Source organism: Apiospora marii (assembly GCF_038362585.1).
Source record: "Apiospora marii strain CBS 49790 chromosome Unknown utg000001l_segment0_segment0, whole genome shotgun sequence".
Classification (NCBI taxonomy): domain Eukaryota; kingdom Fungi; phylum Ascomycota; class Sordariomycetes; order Amphisphaeriales; family Apiosporaceae; genus Apiospora; species Apiospora marii.
The window spans coordinates 1596572-1614403 of NW_027117372.1; the positions used below are offsets into that span (position 1 = coordinate 1596572).

General features: G+C 53.5%; 6 protein-coding genes across 6 annotated transcripts; 4 read left to right on the forward strand and 2 right to left on the reverse strand.

Moving 5' to 3' along the window:
• Positions 1–1073: 1073 nt before the first annotated feature.
• On the reverse strand, positions 1074–2711 carry PG985_000536 (cell cycle control protein; the record flags this gene model as incomplete). Its single annotated transcript, XM_066820305.1, has 4 exons — positions 1074–1549; positions 1612–2523; positions 2591–2635; positions 2699–2711. The coding sequence occupies 4 exons, from the start codon at positions 2709–2711 to the stop codon at positions 1074–1076; spliced, it is 1446 nt and encodes a 481-aa protein (XP_066691184.1).
• Positions 2712–3378: 667 nt separating this feature from the next.
• PG985_000537 (uncharacterized protein) lies at positions 3379–4218 on the forward strand (the record flags this gene model as incomplete). The annotated part of the gene is made up of 1 exon (XM_066820306.1): positions 3379–4218. The coding sequence occupies one exon, from the start codon at positions 3379–3381 to the stop codon at positions 4216–4218; it is 840 nt and encodes a 279-aa protein (XP_066691185.1).
• A 684-nt stretch (positions 4219–4902) lies between these two features.
• PG985_000538 (uncharacterized protein) lies at positions 4903–6021 on the reverse strand (the record flags this gene model as incomplete). Its single annotated transcript, XM_066820307.1, has 1 exon — positions 4903–6021. The coding sequence occupies one exon, from the start codon at positions 6019–6021 to the stop codon at positions 4903–4905; it is 1119 nt and encodes a 372-aa protein (XP_066691186.1).
• Positions 6022–9560: 3539 nt separating this feature from the next.
• Positions 9561–10775, forward strand: PG985_000539 (uncharacterized protein; the record flags this gene model as incomplete). Its single annotated transcript, XM_066820308.1, has 1 exon — positions 9561–10775. One exon carries the CDS (start codon positions 9561–9563, stop codon positions 10773–10775), a length of 1215 nt encoding a protein of 404 aa, XP_066691187.1.
• A 1020-nt stretch (positions 10776–11795) lies between these two features.
• PG985_000540 (WD repeat domain-containing protein) lies at positions 11796–15289 on the forward strand (the record flags this gene model as incomplete). Its single annotated transcript, XM_066820309.1, has 3 exons — positions 11796–11970; positions 12265–12419; positions 12506–15289. 3 exons carry the CDS (start codon positions 11796–11798, stop codon positions 15287–15289), a joined length of 3114 nt encoding a protein of 1037 aa, XP_066691188.1.
• Positions 15290–16036: 747 nt separating this feature from the next.
• On the forward strand, positions 16037–16459 carry PG985_000541 (uncharacterized protein; the record flags this gene model as incomplete). The annotated part of the gene is made up of 1 exon (XM_066820310.1): positions 16037–16459. One exon carries the CDS (start codon positions 16037–16039, stop codon positions 16457–16459), a length of 423 nt encoding a protein of 140 aa, XP_066691189.1.
• Positions 16460–17832: the final 1373 nt, after the last annotated feature.

Here is a 17832-nt window from a genome sequence, read left to right on the forward strand (position 1 = left end):
CAGATGCTGTGCCAATAGAAACTGCACAACGAAGGTTCCCGTACGGAACAATTTGCATGTGTAGAGGGGCAATTGGGGCGAGTTGAAAGTGGGCGACTAGGAATCGGATATAGCATACCAAATCGATGGGCTTAGAGTAAGCCGGGTCTTGTTACAGCCTTGCTCGTGGTTTCATGGCGTCTCTATGCTTTCAGCCTGACCCTTTGCACGCTGCGACGTGACGTCGCGGATTGGCGAAATGAGAGGCAGGTGGAAATGGGGCCGGAATTGGAGGGGGGTAATGAAGGGAGGGAAAAGACTGGCAGGGCACTGTTGTGATGTTGCGGCCGGAAAAGGGAAATGAATTAGAGAAAGAGAGAGAGCGCGTATGTATCTATTCGAAGTCGAGTTGTTGTTGTTTGATGTCGGATGACAACCTGCCTCCTGGAAGTTGGGAACGGAAAGTACCTCCCTGTGCCTTCCCATCCCGTCTGTTGCCTTTCGCCTCCAGCTGCCCAGATCCCCATGGCCAAAAGGAGGTCATCGGTGGTTACACCGAAGGTGCCACATCCGGCTCACTGGTGGCGTACCTAAACGTGAGGTACCGTGTTACTAATATGGGCATTGATCAAATGCCCTAGTTGACTTTTGGAATTACCTAACAGACCTAGGATGTATTCCGTTGAATGGTAAACCCCGATCACCGACGCATCAAGACGCATCAAATATCAACGGGATGATCATGTCCCTCCCAACGTCATAGCAATCATTGGCACATTTAACAGTCGCGTCGCTCTCAAGACTTTCATTCTTTGGTATCATCAGCTAGTGTACTGATCCTTTGAAGCCTGCATTGTAGTATCCCGCTGGTTATGATACAGTGTATCGACTATCAACTGGACAGTCGTAGTTCGCTCCTCGACCATTCCGCTTGCTTCATTGCCATATGCCTGTTTCGCTATTTGTTTTGACAACAGTCTGCTTCTGCCACTCTCTCACCAGTACCACTCACACTCTTGAGCCTCGCGTAACTGGCGGTGCTGTGGTTTCGGGATTCTCGTTAAATCCCAACCCCATATCACTGTCAAAGTCCACTACTCCTTGTTCGTCAGGATGGCGACCCGTCCGCCTTGATCCGCACACACTAGGTGATTCGCATTGGCGCCCCAATTAAGGCCCTTCGCTGGGAAGTCTGACCTCAAAATCTCGCTCCAGCTCTTGCTGCTCTTAGCGTAGTGCTGCACCATAACACCCGCAGATCCACCAATGGCCAAGAATTGCTGCGAGTAGTCCCATGCTAAGCTCTCAACTGCACCATCAACCTCGAATGTCTTGACCTTGGCGGCATCGCCCTGCTTTCGAATGTCGAAGATTGACACGGTGTTCTCGCCCTTGCCCGCTGCCGCAAACCAGAATCCGTTCTCCGAGAAGACAATAGCATGTACGGGCGCACCCAACGAGAAGGACGTGGCCTGCTCGCCCGTGGCTGTCATGAAGACCTTGATCTCGCCCGACGCGGTGCCAGCAGCGAATAGGTGACCATCGGGATGGAACGCGCAAGTCGTCAGAGCTAGTACAGGTTGTTAGCATGGCAGGACGGTGTGCAGGTAGATGTTGACGGGTTTCACTTACCAGAGTCGGTGAACACGCGAGTTACGCGCTTGAGCTCCTGAAGACTGTAGAATACAAAGCTCTTGTCTGAGCTTACTGAGGCCAGCAGCTCCAAACAAGGGTGGACGGCTACACCTGTTGTAGGCCCAGCGTGCTCAGAGAAACTGGCAACCTCTTCCTGATCGAGGAAGACCTTGACCGAGCCACTCGCCGTGGCCAAGACAGGCTTAGTGCCTATGTATGCGGCTGCGGTCACAGGCTCTTGCAGTGATGGTAGGTATTCAACCGCATCATTAGGGGGGCTGTAGATTGCAACAGTGCCGTCTTGCCCACCCACAGCCACAGGACCATGCAAGTATGAAAATGCTGACATCTCTTTGACGGTGCTTGGGGATTTTATTTGGGTGACGTAGGAAGCAATATGTTCCGAGGTCGCGGTGCCGTCGGGGATTGGTCGCTTCTTACGTGACTTGGACAGCGACGCCTGGGTCTCTTCGACCACCTGAACCAGGTGGGAAGGTAGAGCGTCCGAGTCAATTGCCATGGATTCGGCCCCCGTATCGGCGGTGGCACCGTTGCCGTTGTTCGATACCGAGACCTTGGAGAGGGCGTTTCGCGCCTCGTCGCGCTCTCTGGACAGGCGAGCAATGACGCGCACTGCGGCATCGTTCTGGTATAGTGCCGTGGACAGCTCCTCCCTCGTGCGTTGCAGCTGCTCGCGCAGGTTGAAAGACTCGAGCGCCATGGCGTCCCATTCATTCTGGAAGGTAGAAAGGAGGGCCGGTATAGATGTAAGAGTAGGCGGCCGGGGGCGAACGACGCGTGCCGTTTTCACGGGCAAAAGGTCATCGAGGGTCAGGTCGTCGTTGGTAATGGGATCCTTTCCGTTCTCCTCGATCCATTTCTCGATCAGGCGCTTCTCAAAGACATGGCCTGCAGCGCGTCAGTACCAGTGCACAAATTTCAGGTTAGCGAGACAGCTGATGAAGAAGGGACATACCGGAGAGTTTGGAGATAACAGGCTCCTCGGCAGGCTCGCCGGAGACTATAGCAGATGAGTTTAGTAGCTGCAGAGAATTCCATGCGAATACGACGGAGGACGACTTACTTGCACACAACATATTGGGTGTTTGGATATGTGATGCTGTTGTGCAGTTGCGACTGGCGCATCTGTTAGGAATATGAGAGAAGGTCGGGAAGATTTATGTTCAGCCTCGTCAACTTGGGTCAAATCAATTGATCAATCTCATGCAATGCAGCTCTGGTCAAAATCCATAGTGGAGCCCTTGCTACCGTCTAGGCCTGTGCTTTGGTTATTGTACCATGTCAAGGTCAGTTAGCCACCGCCGCCAGGTACATTTCTTTCTATACTTCAAATCGGTATGATGTAGCCCACCTGCAGTCTACACACCTACAATGTGCTGCGTCTGCAAATAGGTTTCTTGCATTTTACGCTGATGGTTTACACTTGAGATGCACGGAATATTAAGGTAAGCGTGAGATGGTCTTCACCAAGTGCTTGGTAGGTAACGTAGGCATCACTCGCTGTATTGAGTCAGGCATTTGAACCAAATCACGTAGGTCTCCGGCGACCTAGTTTCATAGCAGCCGTAGCCGATACTGGACGCTACTATGTCGGTAGAAAATCCGTCTATCAAATAATTAGCGGCCATCAACCGGCAGGGGCGTGTCGGTCCAGGAAAGCGCCCAGCATGCATGAACAATGCTGCAGGACGAGGACCATGTTGGAACGATTATCGATATCAATAACGTGACACGACCTCCAAAATGCCTCAATTCACGCCCATGGAACTCAAGCTACGCATCAAGCGCATCCCCAACCACAACGAGCTCGGCGTCGGCTTCACCACCAAGGAGCGACGGAACGTAGAAACGCCGCCCTACGTCGAACTCCAACCGCGCCGAACCCTTTCCGAATTTATGGAATCCCCAAGTGCCTCGTCGTCGTCCGCGGCGGCGGCCACTCCCGATACCGCCACAACCGCCCCTACTACAGCCGCCGCCGCCCCCCCCTCCCTTCCGCCCATCGCTTCATTGTCGACAGCGCCGATCAAAACCCAGCTCGCCGTGCTCGACACGCTCTTCGAGCCATCCACCGAGCTCCATACCCTCGTCCTCCCGACGTTGCGGCCGAAGCGTGGATCTGCTGCCGCTACATCAGAGCCAACACCGGAGTCCCCTTTCGCCTCGTACGCGTCGTTGATTCGTCATGTCGGATCGTTGATGACGTCGCTCACCTCTCAGTCCTCTCCTTCCAGCAGTCCCAGCGCGCAGCAGCAGAAGAAGCTCCACGGCATTCTGGGCTCGCACCCGCGGCTCGGAGCCAAGAAGGTCGAGTCGGCCCAGTCACAGGCCGAGCAGGCTCAGCTGAACCAGGGAGGCGCTGAGGAGGCCGAGAAGCTGAAAGCCCTGAACGACGAGTACGAGCAGAAGTTCCCCGGTTTGCGGTACGTCGTGTTCGTCAACGGGCGGAGCCGTCCTGTCGTCATGGAAGACATGCGCCGGAGGATCGACAGGGGCGACCCCAAGGAGGAGGAGCAGGAGGCCATCAGGGCTATGGTGGACATTGCGCTGGACCGCGCAACGAAGCTCGAGACTGCCGGTTGATCATCGACCACAAGGAACAAACAGCCCTGGGGCCCAAACCTTCGGTTCATCCACGATTCCTGACATGCCGTGATCATCTGCTATACTCGGTAGGCGGCCAGTCTATATGGAGTCTCCCAAGGCAATACTGAGCCCGGGACGGGACGCAACACTCAAGAGCGATTCCGGTGTGATCCCAGTGTAATAAAAGTGGCCAGTGCCTGCGGGAAATTGTCACAAGACAACATTGAATATGCCGAATTCTAGATCTAGATAATCTCTCCGATCAAACAGCGGCCACAACATCGAAATAATATGGCAGAGGGCACGCTGGTGACCCCATACGATAGATCGTGGGGCTAGCCCTCTAGTACACGATCCGCTATATAACGAGGTTGGCCTAGCAAGAGAACACACCTTGTTTCGAATAGAACGAGCAAGATTGTACTCAGCTGTATCTATCTTTCTCCACAATGGAGGGTGCTGTGGTATATACGGTTGAAAAAGAAAAGTTCGACTTCAATAGTTCGCTACGTACTTGACAAAGCTTAAATACTATATCCATGACGCCCCACGATGCGAATTACATGCGTTTTGTATTTTATATATACCTATAAAGGTATGCAACATACAACCCCCTTGATCAAAGGTTCAGTATGGACACATGGAACGATCAGCATTGCATACCTGATGAAGTGTATATAGCTAAGCCCAGGGGATTCCGTCGAGTTCGTCCAGGTATTCTTCATAGTAGTGCTCTTCCTCATCGTCCCTCGCTCCATCCCCGGGCGACTTGGCCGCACCACCGCCGAACAAGGCCCCGAAGTCGGTGTATACGTCATCCATATCGTCATCGCTGAGGTCCGCATACCGATAATCGTCGTCGATGACGGGAAACGCGGTCGACTCTTCTGTCTCGTCGTGATGGAGAGGCGTCATGATACTTGTGATGGGAGTATACGATGTAGTAGGGTAGGATTGCTGCGGCGATAATCCAGCAGAGCTGGAGTCGGTGGCGTTGCTGGCAGCAGTATCGGCTGGGCTAGAATCGGACATGGTGCGCTGGTGCGGCACATGACTGCCGCCGTGGTGATCCTTGGCCGGAGCCGCGCCGCCAGCAGATGCGCCAGTCGTGTGCGGGCGCCACACGTGCGGCAGGGACATTCCCGCGGCACTACCGCGTCCCGGAAACATGGCCCCCGTCGAAGCCGTCACGAGCTGCAGGCCGTGGCCCATGACGCTCATGTCCGACATGCGCCACATCCGGTCGTGGCCCCTGTTCACGGCGGCTTGCCTCACGTTGAGGCGCACGCGGTTCAGGATCGCCGCCTTTCGCACCATGGCCGTCTGGTGGCCGGCCTTCTTCGGGCCCATGGCCGCAAACTTGAGGAATCGCGAGAGCACGGGCGTGTCTTCGCCGGTTTCCCTGTTGAGTATATGCGTTGCGGGCAGAGAGTATGGTTGCGAGAGACGCGAGGTGATGAGCCGGTGCCTCAGGCGCCTCTTCTTGCACGGGAGATGGCCTGTGTCTGGGCCATCTACGTCGTGGGGCGCTCTCTGCCGCTTGGAAATATCCGGGTTCATGCTTCTCTCAGAGCTTCGCTCGCCCTTTGAGCTGGCGCCTGGATTGGTGCCTGTAAATCTGCTTGAAGGAACTGTTGGCGTCTTTCCAAATCGGCTGCTACCTCGTTCGGACGACGATGTCACATTGGTCGAGCCCTGCCTTATATCAATATCCAGCCGCAGGGCCCCATCTGTCACCAAAATCGTGCTTTCAGAAGCTGTTCCCGTCGGCGACGTAGACAGTATGTCTCCATTCGGCATGGGATAAACAGATAGTCCTCCATCTCCAGAAGAGATTCTGTCTTGCGGCCTTTTGTCTGACGAAGACAATGGGGCTGAAATACTGAGCGGCAATAGCTGCAATGACCGTAGTTCGGTTATTCCCGACAATGTATCACCACCTATCGTGTGACTAGCCCACGGCTCAGAAGTAGGATCGGACAGGTTAGGAAGGGGACACGCTTTAACTGCCGCCATAGTCCCCCCGATCTGTAAGGAAGACTGTAGATAAATGGATGAAGACTCGGAGCCCTCGGCCACCTGGTGGTAAGTGCTATTTCGCTGTTTTCGATCTGATGTCTCTTTACCAACACTGACGTGCAAGGCCGTGATCTCCCACAGCTAAGTGAGACCGAAGGCTACGTTGGGAAGTATATCATGTTTGCTGAGCTTTCCTCGCCGCAAAACCATGCGTAGTTCCTCGCAGTGCGATCCTGTATAATGGACGGAGAGTGATCCAAGAGCATACAAGTTCATGCGTGGTGTGATTAATGGCGTTATTTGGGGGTTTCCCAATTTCCTGTCTAGAGCCAACCGCAAATAGCCGAAAGGGATGGCGGCAGGCAGAGAAAGAGAGAGAGAGTAAGAGAGAGAGAGAGAGCCCCCGATTGAGACTGCGCGTCTAAAGGCTAGGGTATACTCAAGAAGAGACCAAAATAGCCGGCCAAAAAGTAGCTGTGAAATCCAAAAAGGTGGCAGCACCGGGGATGGAAACGATGAAGACTTGCGCGTTCTGCTAAGCAGACATATAAAAAGGATGTGACGATGGGCACAGCTGACTCTGGTTTTCAGTGCGAGAGAGGGCCATGAACGGAAGACCCGATTAGGTGTAGTGAGAGCGACAACCGAAAAAGATCAGAGGTGGCGCGGGGAGGGTGTGATCCTTTAGTAAACGCGAGCAAGCAGATGGAAGATCAATTTGTGATAGATGACCACCAAGCCACGTATACCCATTGTCTCTCGTGGTCGGTGAAGGAATGCGACCAGAGACTAATAAAGCACCCATTACCTCTTGTTCTATCTGACTGGAAGAAGCTTCCTGCGTATCCCCTTGAATGCGAATGCGCTGCCCTTCACCAAAAATTCCGTACTGTACGGATCAAGGATAATTTTAGTGCAATCGGCGTTCCGGTTTTGAACGTCCGACGTCAGATACCGAGCTCTAATTGGATTAATTAGCTACGTACCGTTTCGCACGGGCTTGTCGATCATTGATCGAAAGTATTGTACGGAGGGCAGCGCATTCGCATTCAAGGGGATAAGCTTCGATCACGTACGGATTTGATGTATGTACATGCATGTATGTATGGGTGGATGGATGGATTTCTCCAGGTATGTCTACATACAAGAGTACATACATTGAACACTTCCAATATTCGCCAAGCAGCCGCCCGCCCGGGCCATCAAATGAATTTGATACATACCACGAAAGGTTGCATAGGTACATGTATCTTTGTATTCGGAAGGGAAAAACGACTGACGACCTTACTTTGCGCAGTCATTGGCCTCTTCAGCCAGGCAGAATATGCCTCATACAGCTCGCCTCCACGACACTACTCTCAGGCATAGCAATTTCGAGAGTCCTCCCTTAGCAGAAAAACAAGACTCTTGAGTCTAGACGGGCTATTTGTTGGGTAGGTATTCGTGGGAATTATGCGAAAGGCGCATTGTAATTCATCGGAGATCCGACAAAAAGCACGACCCCTGTTCGTTTCGCCATGGAGTTCCAATGCAAGGGAACGTTTTGTTCCTCTCAACTCGAGACTGGGGAAGCACACTGAAGACGGGACCCGAACGGGAACACTTGGTTGGTTCCCGGGATAGACCCAGGCCCCTCATTTCTCAAGCACCCCGGATTTGTTTCCCCAGACCTCCAGGCTGCTGCCAGGAAAGCAAAGATCGGCAAACATGCAAGGCTTGTTCCTCAGCTACATCGTTCATTCAATCCATCTTTTGGATTGCCCCCTTTCACCGTCGAGACTGCTGTCCAACACACACCGAATGCTCCGTGCCAATCGAGCCATCCTCCAGAGTTCTATGCGTTCCAATCCCAACAAGACCGGTTCACCAGTGAGCCCTCTGATGGCTTACGCTGTAGGTCTACCTTAGGGAAGGGGAAGGCCATGCATCCAGTAATGACTGCCATCAAAGTTTTGGCACAGTTGCAAGGATGTAAGGATGCTCCTACACCGTACGGTACGTCTAAGCCAATGGCAGCTCCTCTGACGGTCACGCGGACTGCAGAAAAGGAAGATGACCTGGCTCCTTGGCTCTTCTGGCATCGTTCCTATTGGCAATGATGGTAGGCTAACAGGACTCTTCGAATGCCATGTCTTTCTCATACCAATCTTGTTGGTTGATCGGTCCAACTACCAAAGGTCGCGTTCATCTACTACCTCTTGGTATTGTCTGCATCCTCAAGAGGACGGCAAACCATTGACGACGGACACACATTCAGGGCTGTGCAACGATAGCGGCATACTCTGAGCGTTTCGGTTGTCTCATTGCCGCCAAGGCTTTTTACACAACGAGTGATTGCTTTTGCTGCACACGAAACGGGCGGCTGCATCGATTTCGTAATCCTCTCATAACAGTGGCAGGGAGTGAAATTGTTCAAAACTACTCCGTACGAACGTGCAACATGGCATGGCCTGAGCCTCTTTGAACGGCACGATACCTCGAGATCAATTTGGTTGGTGGCCGACGCGAGGTTGTTAGCCGAGGCAAAGGGGTTCTACAAGTAGGGTCCTCTGGTATCCCGGGTCGGGCTGGACCGAAATGATGCCCAGACAGGCCTGGCTTTGCTTGGTGTTCGGTCAAAAATTATCTCCTTACAGAAACACTGCTCACTGTCCTTCACCAAGAACTACATCCAATGTGGACGATGTGTTAGGGTAGTAAGTACGATGTTTTAGACGTCTGACGGCTCTAGCATTCAAGGAGGTAGCTCATGGATAACAACACTATCCAGTTTAGAAACCATCAAAACACAAAGGGCGCAGCCTGCCACCACAAGGTTCGAGTAAAAGGGTCCTTGCTCGAAACCCAAAGGTGGGAGGGAAGTGGCATAACGAAATGCTGCGCCTTTCTCCGTTTACCACAGTCCATTACAAAGGCTGTGTTTATAGGTATGAAAGGGCATGCGTACACTTGTACCTACCCTGCATAGGTAGAGAATTTAAAGAACAAATCAATACCGGTTTTTGAGTCTACCTACCAACCCACACACCACGGCCACTCACCAAAGTCGATACCCAATCCCCACCACTGCACCTGTACCTTATCGGCCAGCCCAAGCACGCAGTGACGACAGCGGGGTAAATACCGATTCATCGATTTTAGCCAGCAACTTTTTGACGGAGATCAACTCGATTCGGAGGAACCAGAAAAAAAAGACAACCCTGTACACTTGAATCAGGAATATCGAATAACTCGAGCCACACGAATCAACTGCACAGGTTTTTACCGATACTACGATTTTCGCACAGAGGCACATCGCAGGTTGACGCAAGGCAGCTATCATGCAGCTGGTCGGGGCAAAGTCTTCCCAACGTCTCAATGACATTGGCGAAGGTAGCGTGACTCTGCTACCAGTAGAGCCCGAAGACATGTGGCACGCCAACAACCTGATCTCGGCCGAAGATGTCATCAAGGCCCATGCCGTCCGCAAGGTCACGACAGAGTCCAAGACTGGAAGCACCCACTCCGAGCGCGTTCACACTGACCTCACTATACGAGTCACGTCCACATTTTTCGACACGGCCGCATCCTCGCTGCACGTCACCGGTACGGTCATCGTCGAGAACAGCTTCGTCAACGTCGGCCAGTACCATACCCTCGATCTCGAGCTGAGCCGCCCCTTCACCATATGGAAAAAGAATGGCTGGGACTCGGTCGCCACAGAAACCCTGCAAGAGTCGCTGAAGCAGGACAAGGAGGGCACAGTTGCCGCCGTGGTTATGCAGGAGGGAATCGCCAACATCTGCCTCATTACCGAATACCGCACCATTCTGAAACAGCGCGTCGAGAGTACGATACCCAAGAAGCGGGCGGCCAGTTCAGATCAGAATTCAGGGATGCGCCGCTTCTTCGACAAGACCCTGACGACGCTCATGCGAAGCATCGACTTCGGGACGCCTCGCCCTCTACTGTTGGCCAGCCCCGGGTTTGTGGCAGGAGATTTCAAGAAGTACATATCAGAAGAAGGGACAAGAAAGGCCGACAAGACCATGATGGCCATGGCCAAGAAAGCCACAGTGGTGCACTCATCTTCGGGGCATCTCCATAGCCTAAACGAAATTCTCAAGAGCCCGGAGGTTCTGGCCACGATGAAGGACATGAAGTTCTCCAAGGAGACGCGGTACATGGACGAGCTCTTTGCCCGCCTCCGCAAGGACGATGGACGTGCGTGGTATGGTGTCTCGACAGTAGTGAAGGCAGTCAACGAGGGCGCAGTCGGAAGGGGTGGAGGTGTGCTGATGATCAACAACTCCCTTTTCCGGAGTCTGGATCTGGCTACGAGGAAAAAGTACGTGACGCTTGTTGACCGTGTGCGAGAGGACGGCGGCGAAGCTAGGATCGTAAGTAGTGACCACGAAAGTGGCCAGAGGTTAGATGCGCTGGGCGGTATTGCCGCGATCCTTACTTATCCAATGCTCGGGTTGGATGACGACGAGGACGAGGACGAAGGAGACGGCCAAAACGGCGTGATAGAAGAACCAGACTTGATAATATAAATCCGAGAGTGCGACTGGGAAGCCCTTTGAGAAGCATCGAAACTCCCGATATTCGGCAACATTGATCCAGACGCTGTACCACGTAAAGCCTACCTACATATTTGGGACCCGTAGTGAAGTACATATACATTATCGTGCCTGCGTAAGTACCCAAGGTTATAGTTAGAAACGCAGGACGAGCTGAGCAACGGATGTAAACAATAGAAGACTTGAGCGGACATCTGCCAAAGCGAGTTTCACGGCAGTCGAGACGCAAACCATGAGCTATCTCGCAACTCAATTTGATTACAAAACCTCGGCCAAGCTTGCATATTAAATTCAAACCGGTAGGACATCTGATAACTGGAGCATTGCCGGGATACCAAGTAGGTAGGCAGGGTATGGAACCCGAGACGTGGCACTGAACCTGGAATGACGTATCGTCTACATATGTAGCCAATTAACCTTAAGCGGACGGACGTCATGGGTCAATTCGCGTAGAGTCTCGAACCGAAACTGGCAAACAACATTACTGCATGTAGTAATAAAGCCCAGGCTTGTGTTTGGTCTCAATACTTCGCATACCGCCGCATGAAAATCCGCAGGTACAGTAGGCAGGCAACCATCGACTATCAATCTTCGTGTTGCTGTTTTTAGGATTCATCTCGATTACAACACACGTGCGACGTTGGACCTCCAGTTCTTTAAGAAGTATTAATAGCTGTCCTAGAACCCCGCCGCGCTCTGGGGCCGCTGCTCATTTCCAACCACTCGGGCACTTTTCTGGCCGATTCGATGCATTAAGGTAGTAATCTTAGGCACGCATTTACTACATTATTCTATGGGGAGTTCGCATAGGATGCGCTGCCATGCTTCCATGATCCACCCAACCACCCGCCGATTGAACGACACTAACTGGGACGATATTCCTGTCCGCGGTTGCCGAAGCCACAGCCCGCCAGCCAAAACGCACCTGCGTTCAACGTTGTCAGCAAGAGCGACACCGACTCACTGACTCTCCCCATAAGCGCATGATGGAAAATGTCCAGCTCTACTCCAGCTGTCAAAGTCTCAAGCGCCCGCCATCATGACGACAGCTCGCGCATGTTGTCTGATGAAGGTGGCGCCAATCGCGCTACCAGCAAGCCTGATGGCGCCTCATCTGCCACCAACGATACTCCCAACGGCCAAGATGTCTCTTCAAATGCCCCTCAAGGTACGTGATTGTATACGTCTGTGGTGTTTGCCTGGCATGTCAGCACAAGACAAGCCCGCCTTGCCTTAGTGTCTTGTCATCTTCCTGTAGCACAGCCTCCTGCAGCAATGGTACGATCGCCCGTTGGGCTGATGCCCAGTTGCAGGATGCGCTTCCTTGCTTGCGATTACAGCACGCTCACGCATATGCGGCACACCGCCCCCACGACGTGGCAGGCTATGGCTATGGCTATGGGCGACGAGACGATCTCTCCGTGGGATAGCATATGAACTGACAGACCCACTCTCTGAATAGGCAGCAACAGTCATCTATCCCTATCCGCCACGGGCAGAAGAGGAACCTCGAAACTATCGCGAAAGGATACCCTCAAAGATGGCAAAGACAGCACAACCAAGAACGGAGCCATCCCTGCCACGCCGTCGCCTCCTGCCATAGACCCATTATCACACGTTAGTTGGCTCCTCGCCGTCTTGGTTCGGCCGGTAGGCGCAACCATCAGGGGCTGGCTGGAAGCTAACGTTGCCATGGGATGTAGCATATATTCGTGAGAACAAATACGGACCGATCGATACCCGCGCGACTGTTCACTTCCGGCAGACCCGACAGCCCGGCTGCCGTCAATGACGGGCTTCCTCGCCCCAGCTCGGATCTCGCAACGAAGCAGCTAGCCGCTCCGACGCCGGAGCCTACCAAGGAAAAGAAGAAGGGCAACTTTCTAAGCCGACTGAGCATGATCGGAAACAAGAAGAAGGACGACGATGACAACGACAACGCCTCGGAGTTTAGCGAGCGACGGACGGAAGGCGCCAATGCCGTTGTCTTTTCTTCTACGGTCGAGGCCGGCGGCTACATCCCGCACCACAAAGAGCCACCGCGATACATTCGCGTCCGGTCCCATAACAAGAAGCTGAAGGAGTTCAACCGCATGTTCCTCGCGCAGGAGCTGACAGGGACTCGGCCTCTTCCCGATGGGAGCGAGAAGTCGGTCGACGAGACTTCGAGCAAAGGAACGCACTCGCTCGGTTCGAAGAACGTAACTACGGGGGGTCCTGTCTGGGCAGTTGAGTTCAGCAAGGATGGAAAATACCTCGCGACCGCCGGCAAGGACCGGGTTGTCCGCATCTGGGCCGTCATGTCGTCGCCAGAAGACAGGAGGGCCTACGATGAGCACGAGACGGCCCAAGGCTCCTATGGCGAGCGCTTGAGTGCACCCGTATTTCACCCCGAGCCCGTGCGAGAGTTTGTTGGCCATGCCGGCGAGATTCTGGCTCTCAGCTGGAGCAAGAACAACTTCCTGCTGTCGTCTTCCATGGATAAGACGGTGCGGCTATGGCATATGAGCCGGCGGGAGTGTTTGTGCACTTTCAAGCACAAAGACTTTGTAACGTCTATAGCCTTTCATCCCCGAGATGATCGCTTCTTTCTGGCCGGTTCGCTGGACTCCGTCCTCCGACTTTGGAGCATCCCGGATAAAGCGGTTGCATACTCGAGTCAGCTAGCCGACCTCATCACGGCTGTGGCGTTTTCTCCAGACGGAAAGACGTCTATTGCGGGGTGCCTGAACGGCCTATGCACTTTCTACGAGACGGAAGGCCTGAAATTCCAGACCCAGATCCACGTCAGGTCATCCAGGGGCAAGAATGCCAAGGGTAGCAAGATTACGGGCATACAGGCCATGTCCTTTCCGCCGAGCGACCCGAACGGCGAAGTCAAAATTCTCATCACCTCTAATGACTCGCGCATCCGCATATACGGGCTGCACGACAAGCTCCTCGAGCTGAAATTTAAGGGGCACGAGAACACATGCAACCAGATTCGCGCGAGCTTCAGCGACGACGGCAACTATATCATTTGCGGCAGTGAGGATCGAAAATCCTTCATCTGGTCGACAGCCACGACCCACTCGACGAATAAGGAGAAACGCCCCTACGAATACTTCGAGGCCCACCCGACCGTGGTGACACAGGCGGTATTTGTTCCGACTGCGACGAGACAGCTGCTTCAATCTTCTCATGATCCCGTGTTTACTCTGTGCAATCCGCCTCCTGTGACTCTGCGTAGTATGGAAGAGTCGGCAACCGCCAGCCAGAACACGCTCATCCACGATCCGGAACCAACTGAGGCGCCTGCGGTCCAGGAACCTGAGCAAACCCCGGCCTTTGTCAACCGGTCCAAGCACTATGATGGCAACATCATTGTGACCGCCGACCAAGACGGCATGATCAAGGTGTTCCGGCAGGACTGCGCGTTTAAGAAGCGCCACCGCGATAACTGGGAGACGGGCTCCTCTTTCTCTCGAAAGCTTGGGAGAGAGGGAGTGCTGGGACGGTCGGGAAGTATAGTGACCCGGACAAGTGCCAGCAGTGTTGGGGGTCCGCGTTCGCGGCGGTCATCCGTCAGCAAGCGGCTTTCCGGGCTGGGCGCGCAGATGACACCCGATAACATTAACTCATGGCGGCAAAACATTGAAGGCACAGCCAGTCGTCCCAACTCCATCGTCATATCGACCCCTGCTCGCAGCGAGCGATCGATCAGCCCCGCCAAAGCCCGCACCCCCGTCAAGTCTAGCGCGGCGACACTTGCCTCCGAGGCGCGGCGGCAGCCCTATGCGAACACGTCCCCTAGCACAGGACAGCCGACAAGCCCGACAGCCAGTATCAGGACGACCGGGCGCCGGGAGCAGCTGAGTAGCCCGGCGCTGCCGCCCACGCCAAGCTTTTCGTTCCGCAGCATGGACGACGATGACGAGGACGAACTTCGGCTCGACCCGGTAGGTGCGAGCTACAGTTTTTGGAACCTCAACCGCTGGCGAAACATGGGCGGTACCGCCAGAGGTGGTGGAAGCAACGGCGGACCCAGCTCGGGCTCCCCGCCAAAGAGTCACACTCGTGCCCAAAGCGAGATACCAGAAGCCGCTGCCGCTCTGATTGAGCCCATTCCTATACCCGACAATGAGCGGCGCCAGAGCCTGGGGTCGCATGCCCTGGGCGGCACAGGGACATCCCGCACATCAAACGAGTCGCCAAGAACCAGCAGAGAGGTGGCCAATCGCCGCAAAAGTATGCCGCTGAGCAATGGAATTGCAGCTGTCCAAGCCGCAGAGGCCGGGCGTCTGGCGCCGCCGACGCCGACCCGTCCTCGGCGCTCGCAATCCAGCAACCGCAGTCGTCTGAGCTCGGAAGTCTCTAGTGAGGGCGCTAGCGACGAGAGCGAAGATATGCAATGTTCCAAGTGTGGCGGCCATGAATTCAAGGCCAAGAAGGTTGGCGGGCGGCAAAGGCTGCTTTGCGCGGCCTGTGGCAGGATGGCGGATGTGTAAAAGGGGATCTGGCCTACAATGATTGGGGGTGAGGGTGAAAAGCAAGAACGATGGCCTACGGCTTCGTTCCCATGGATTTCGACAGGGCGCCTGTCGTTTTGTTTTTGTGTTGGTGCATTTCTAAGGCGTTCGGGATAAGGGAGAAAGTTGAGACTTGTTGGACTGTTCTTTGATTTTTTAACAGCGTGATGTATTAAGATACCATTTGCATTGAAAATACGACTATATGTATCAAGTCAGCGGTCATCCTATTGATCAGTCATCCTATTGATCATCTGCGATTGTGACATGCTTTCTACGAGGATCCTCGGTTCAAGGAGTCCAAAGAGGGAATTTACAATATAGCAATCACTGGCCTGCAATTTAAACAGTCTGTAATTCAGAGGCAAGTGGCGTATCTCTACTTGCTACTTAAATACTGCTTGCAATAACATCATGTTCACAGACCATTGCTCAGATTTGATTGTGGGTATACGGATATCCAGTATACCCGAGTAGCTGAAGTTGATCGTCATACTGCTTTCAATGGCTACAGCTGCGGGGAACTGCCTTCCACGAAAACCAAAAACCTCGGATTTGTCATCCCTTCCATGCTTTTTCCATATATCGACGTGTACTATATCGAAATCATATTGAATCAACAACAGCCGACCGCCTCCATTGCATATATTGGATCAATCGAACCATAACTGCAAACAAACACACGCACAACAAACACAGACAGCACTCATCAGCCTATATATCAAGATGGCGGCGGCCGACAACAAAATCACCACCATCAGCAGCGCCAGCGAGTACGACGCCCTGCTCGCCGCCAACACGTTCGCCGTCGTCGACTTCCACGCGACCTGGTGCGGGCCGTGCAAGGCCATGGCGCCCGTCTTCGCGCAGCACGCAGCGCAGCACGCAGCGCCCGGGCGCGTCGCCTTCGCCTCGGTGGACATTGACGCCGTGCCCGATATCGCGGCCCGCTACCGCGTCACGTCCATTCCCACCTTTTTATTTGTGAAAGAGGGTGAGGCGTTTGAGGAGGTCCGCAGCGCGAGCCCGCCGAAGCTCAAGATGGCGGTCGAGGATGTGGTCAAGGAGCTCGCTAAGGAGGGAGCGGGGGCTGAGGCTGGGAAGGATGGGAATGAGGTGGCGGCGGCGCTCAAGGATGAGGATTGGTGAAGGCCGTATGTTACTTTATTGGGATTCTCATTGGTGGACATGCGTCTACTGTACGCTGCTATAGTCAATATCTGTGGTGGTAAACCCATCAAAGTATCAATCATATACAACGGTGAATCGGGATCCGAAGAGTGCCTCGCATTTGTAGGGTTTGGGGGCCAAGAATCAGCCTGGGAACGGGTCGCGATAGGATTGGTTGAAATGATCACAAGCTTGATCAATCTCACCGATGATGACTGCGTATGGCTGGTTGAAATGATCAAAATTTGGATCAGTTCACTGACTACTACTGGCTGGTATGATCATGGACTTGATCAAAACTGTGATGCATATGCATGCAACGCTAGTGGGTGTCGTAACGAAAAGCGAAGGGGGGCTCGAGATGCTAGTCGTCCACCAGCGAGCAGGAGAGAAGCCATGCAATCCATGTTTACAGAAATCTATCTCGTCGGCATGTTAATTATAATCATGGGCTTGATCAAAGTATACGGGTTCAAGTGTTGTCTTGAGGCGGATGAGGTTGAACTGGCTGGTTCGCGCCCCAGGGAACAGGCAATCCCGATGTAGGTGGTGAAGATGTCTGACTATTCCATTCACCATGAACAGTATCAAATGATTGCCAAAGTTAAAGATAGAAACATCTTCGACTAATTTGTACTGGATTGCACAACACTTTTACTCTGGATACGCCTAGTTGAAGTTTTGATAATATCCAAACGTGAGACAAGCAGTGCACAGCAAGACTACAGTCTGATTTGGAAGCCGGGTTCTACCACTTTGAGTTACCACTGGAAGGTCGCATCTGATATAATATCGTTTTTACACTACCCCTTATGTCTTCCTCGAAGCGCGCGAAACACCAACGACCATGGTACTGTGTGAGTATTGACGCCAGCTTTCTTTGGTGATTCTGGTCCAGCAGCCGCCACTAACTGACCTCGAAAACACCAGTGCGGCTGTAGACATGGTCCCACAGTGTTTTTACAAGACTACTGCCCTTCTTGTGGGATAAGAAGGTGTACAAACTGCCCTGTTGGAAGACGGGAGAAAGATAAGAGTGATCGGTCTGGAAGTGAGAAACGCCGGCAGAAGGAGGGGAGGAAGGCGCCTGATATAAGCAAACCCGGTGGAGCCGGAGAGGCTCTGCAACCCCCCCTAGCGACCAGAAGCCACCTTGACAAAGGGGGTGAGGCTCTGCCCCCACCTCATCAGATGCACATGCAGCCCATGCACAGAGCCGCATCTGATCGCAATGACAACACTGGCAAACCCCAGCAATCTTGCACTGGGTCCTATAACGAAGCCTGTACCTTTACCACGTACGCGCACCAAGCTACATGGGACATATCCGAGACGCCAAATGAGGCTCTGTC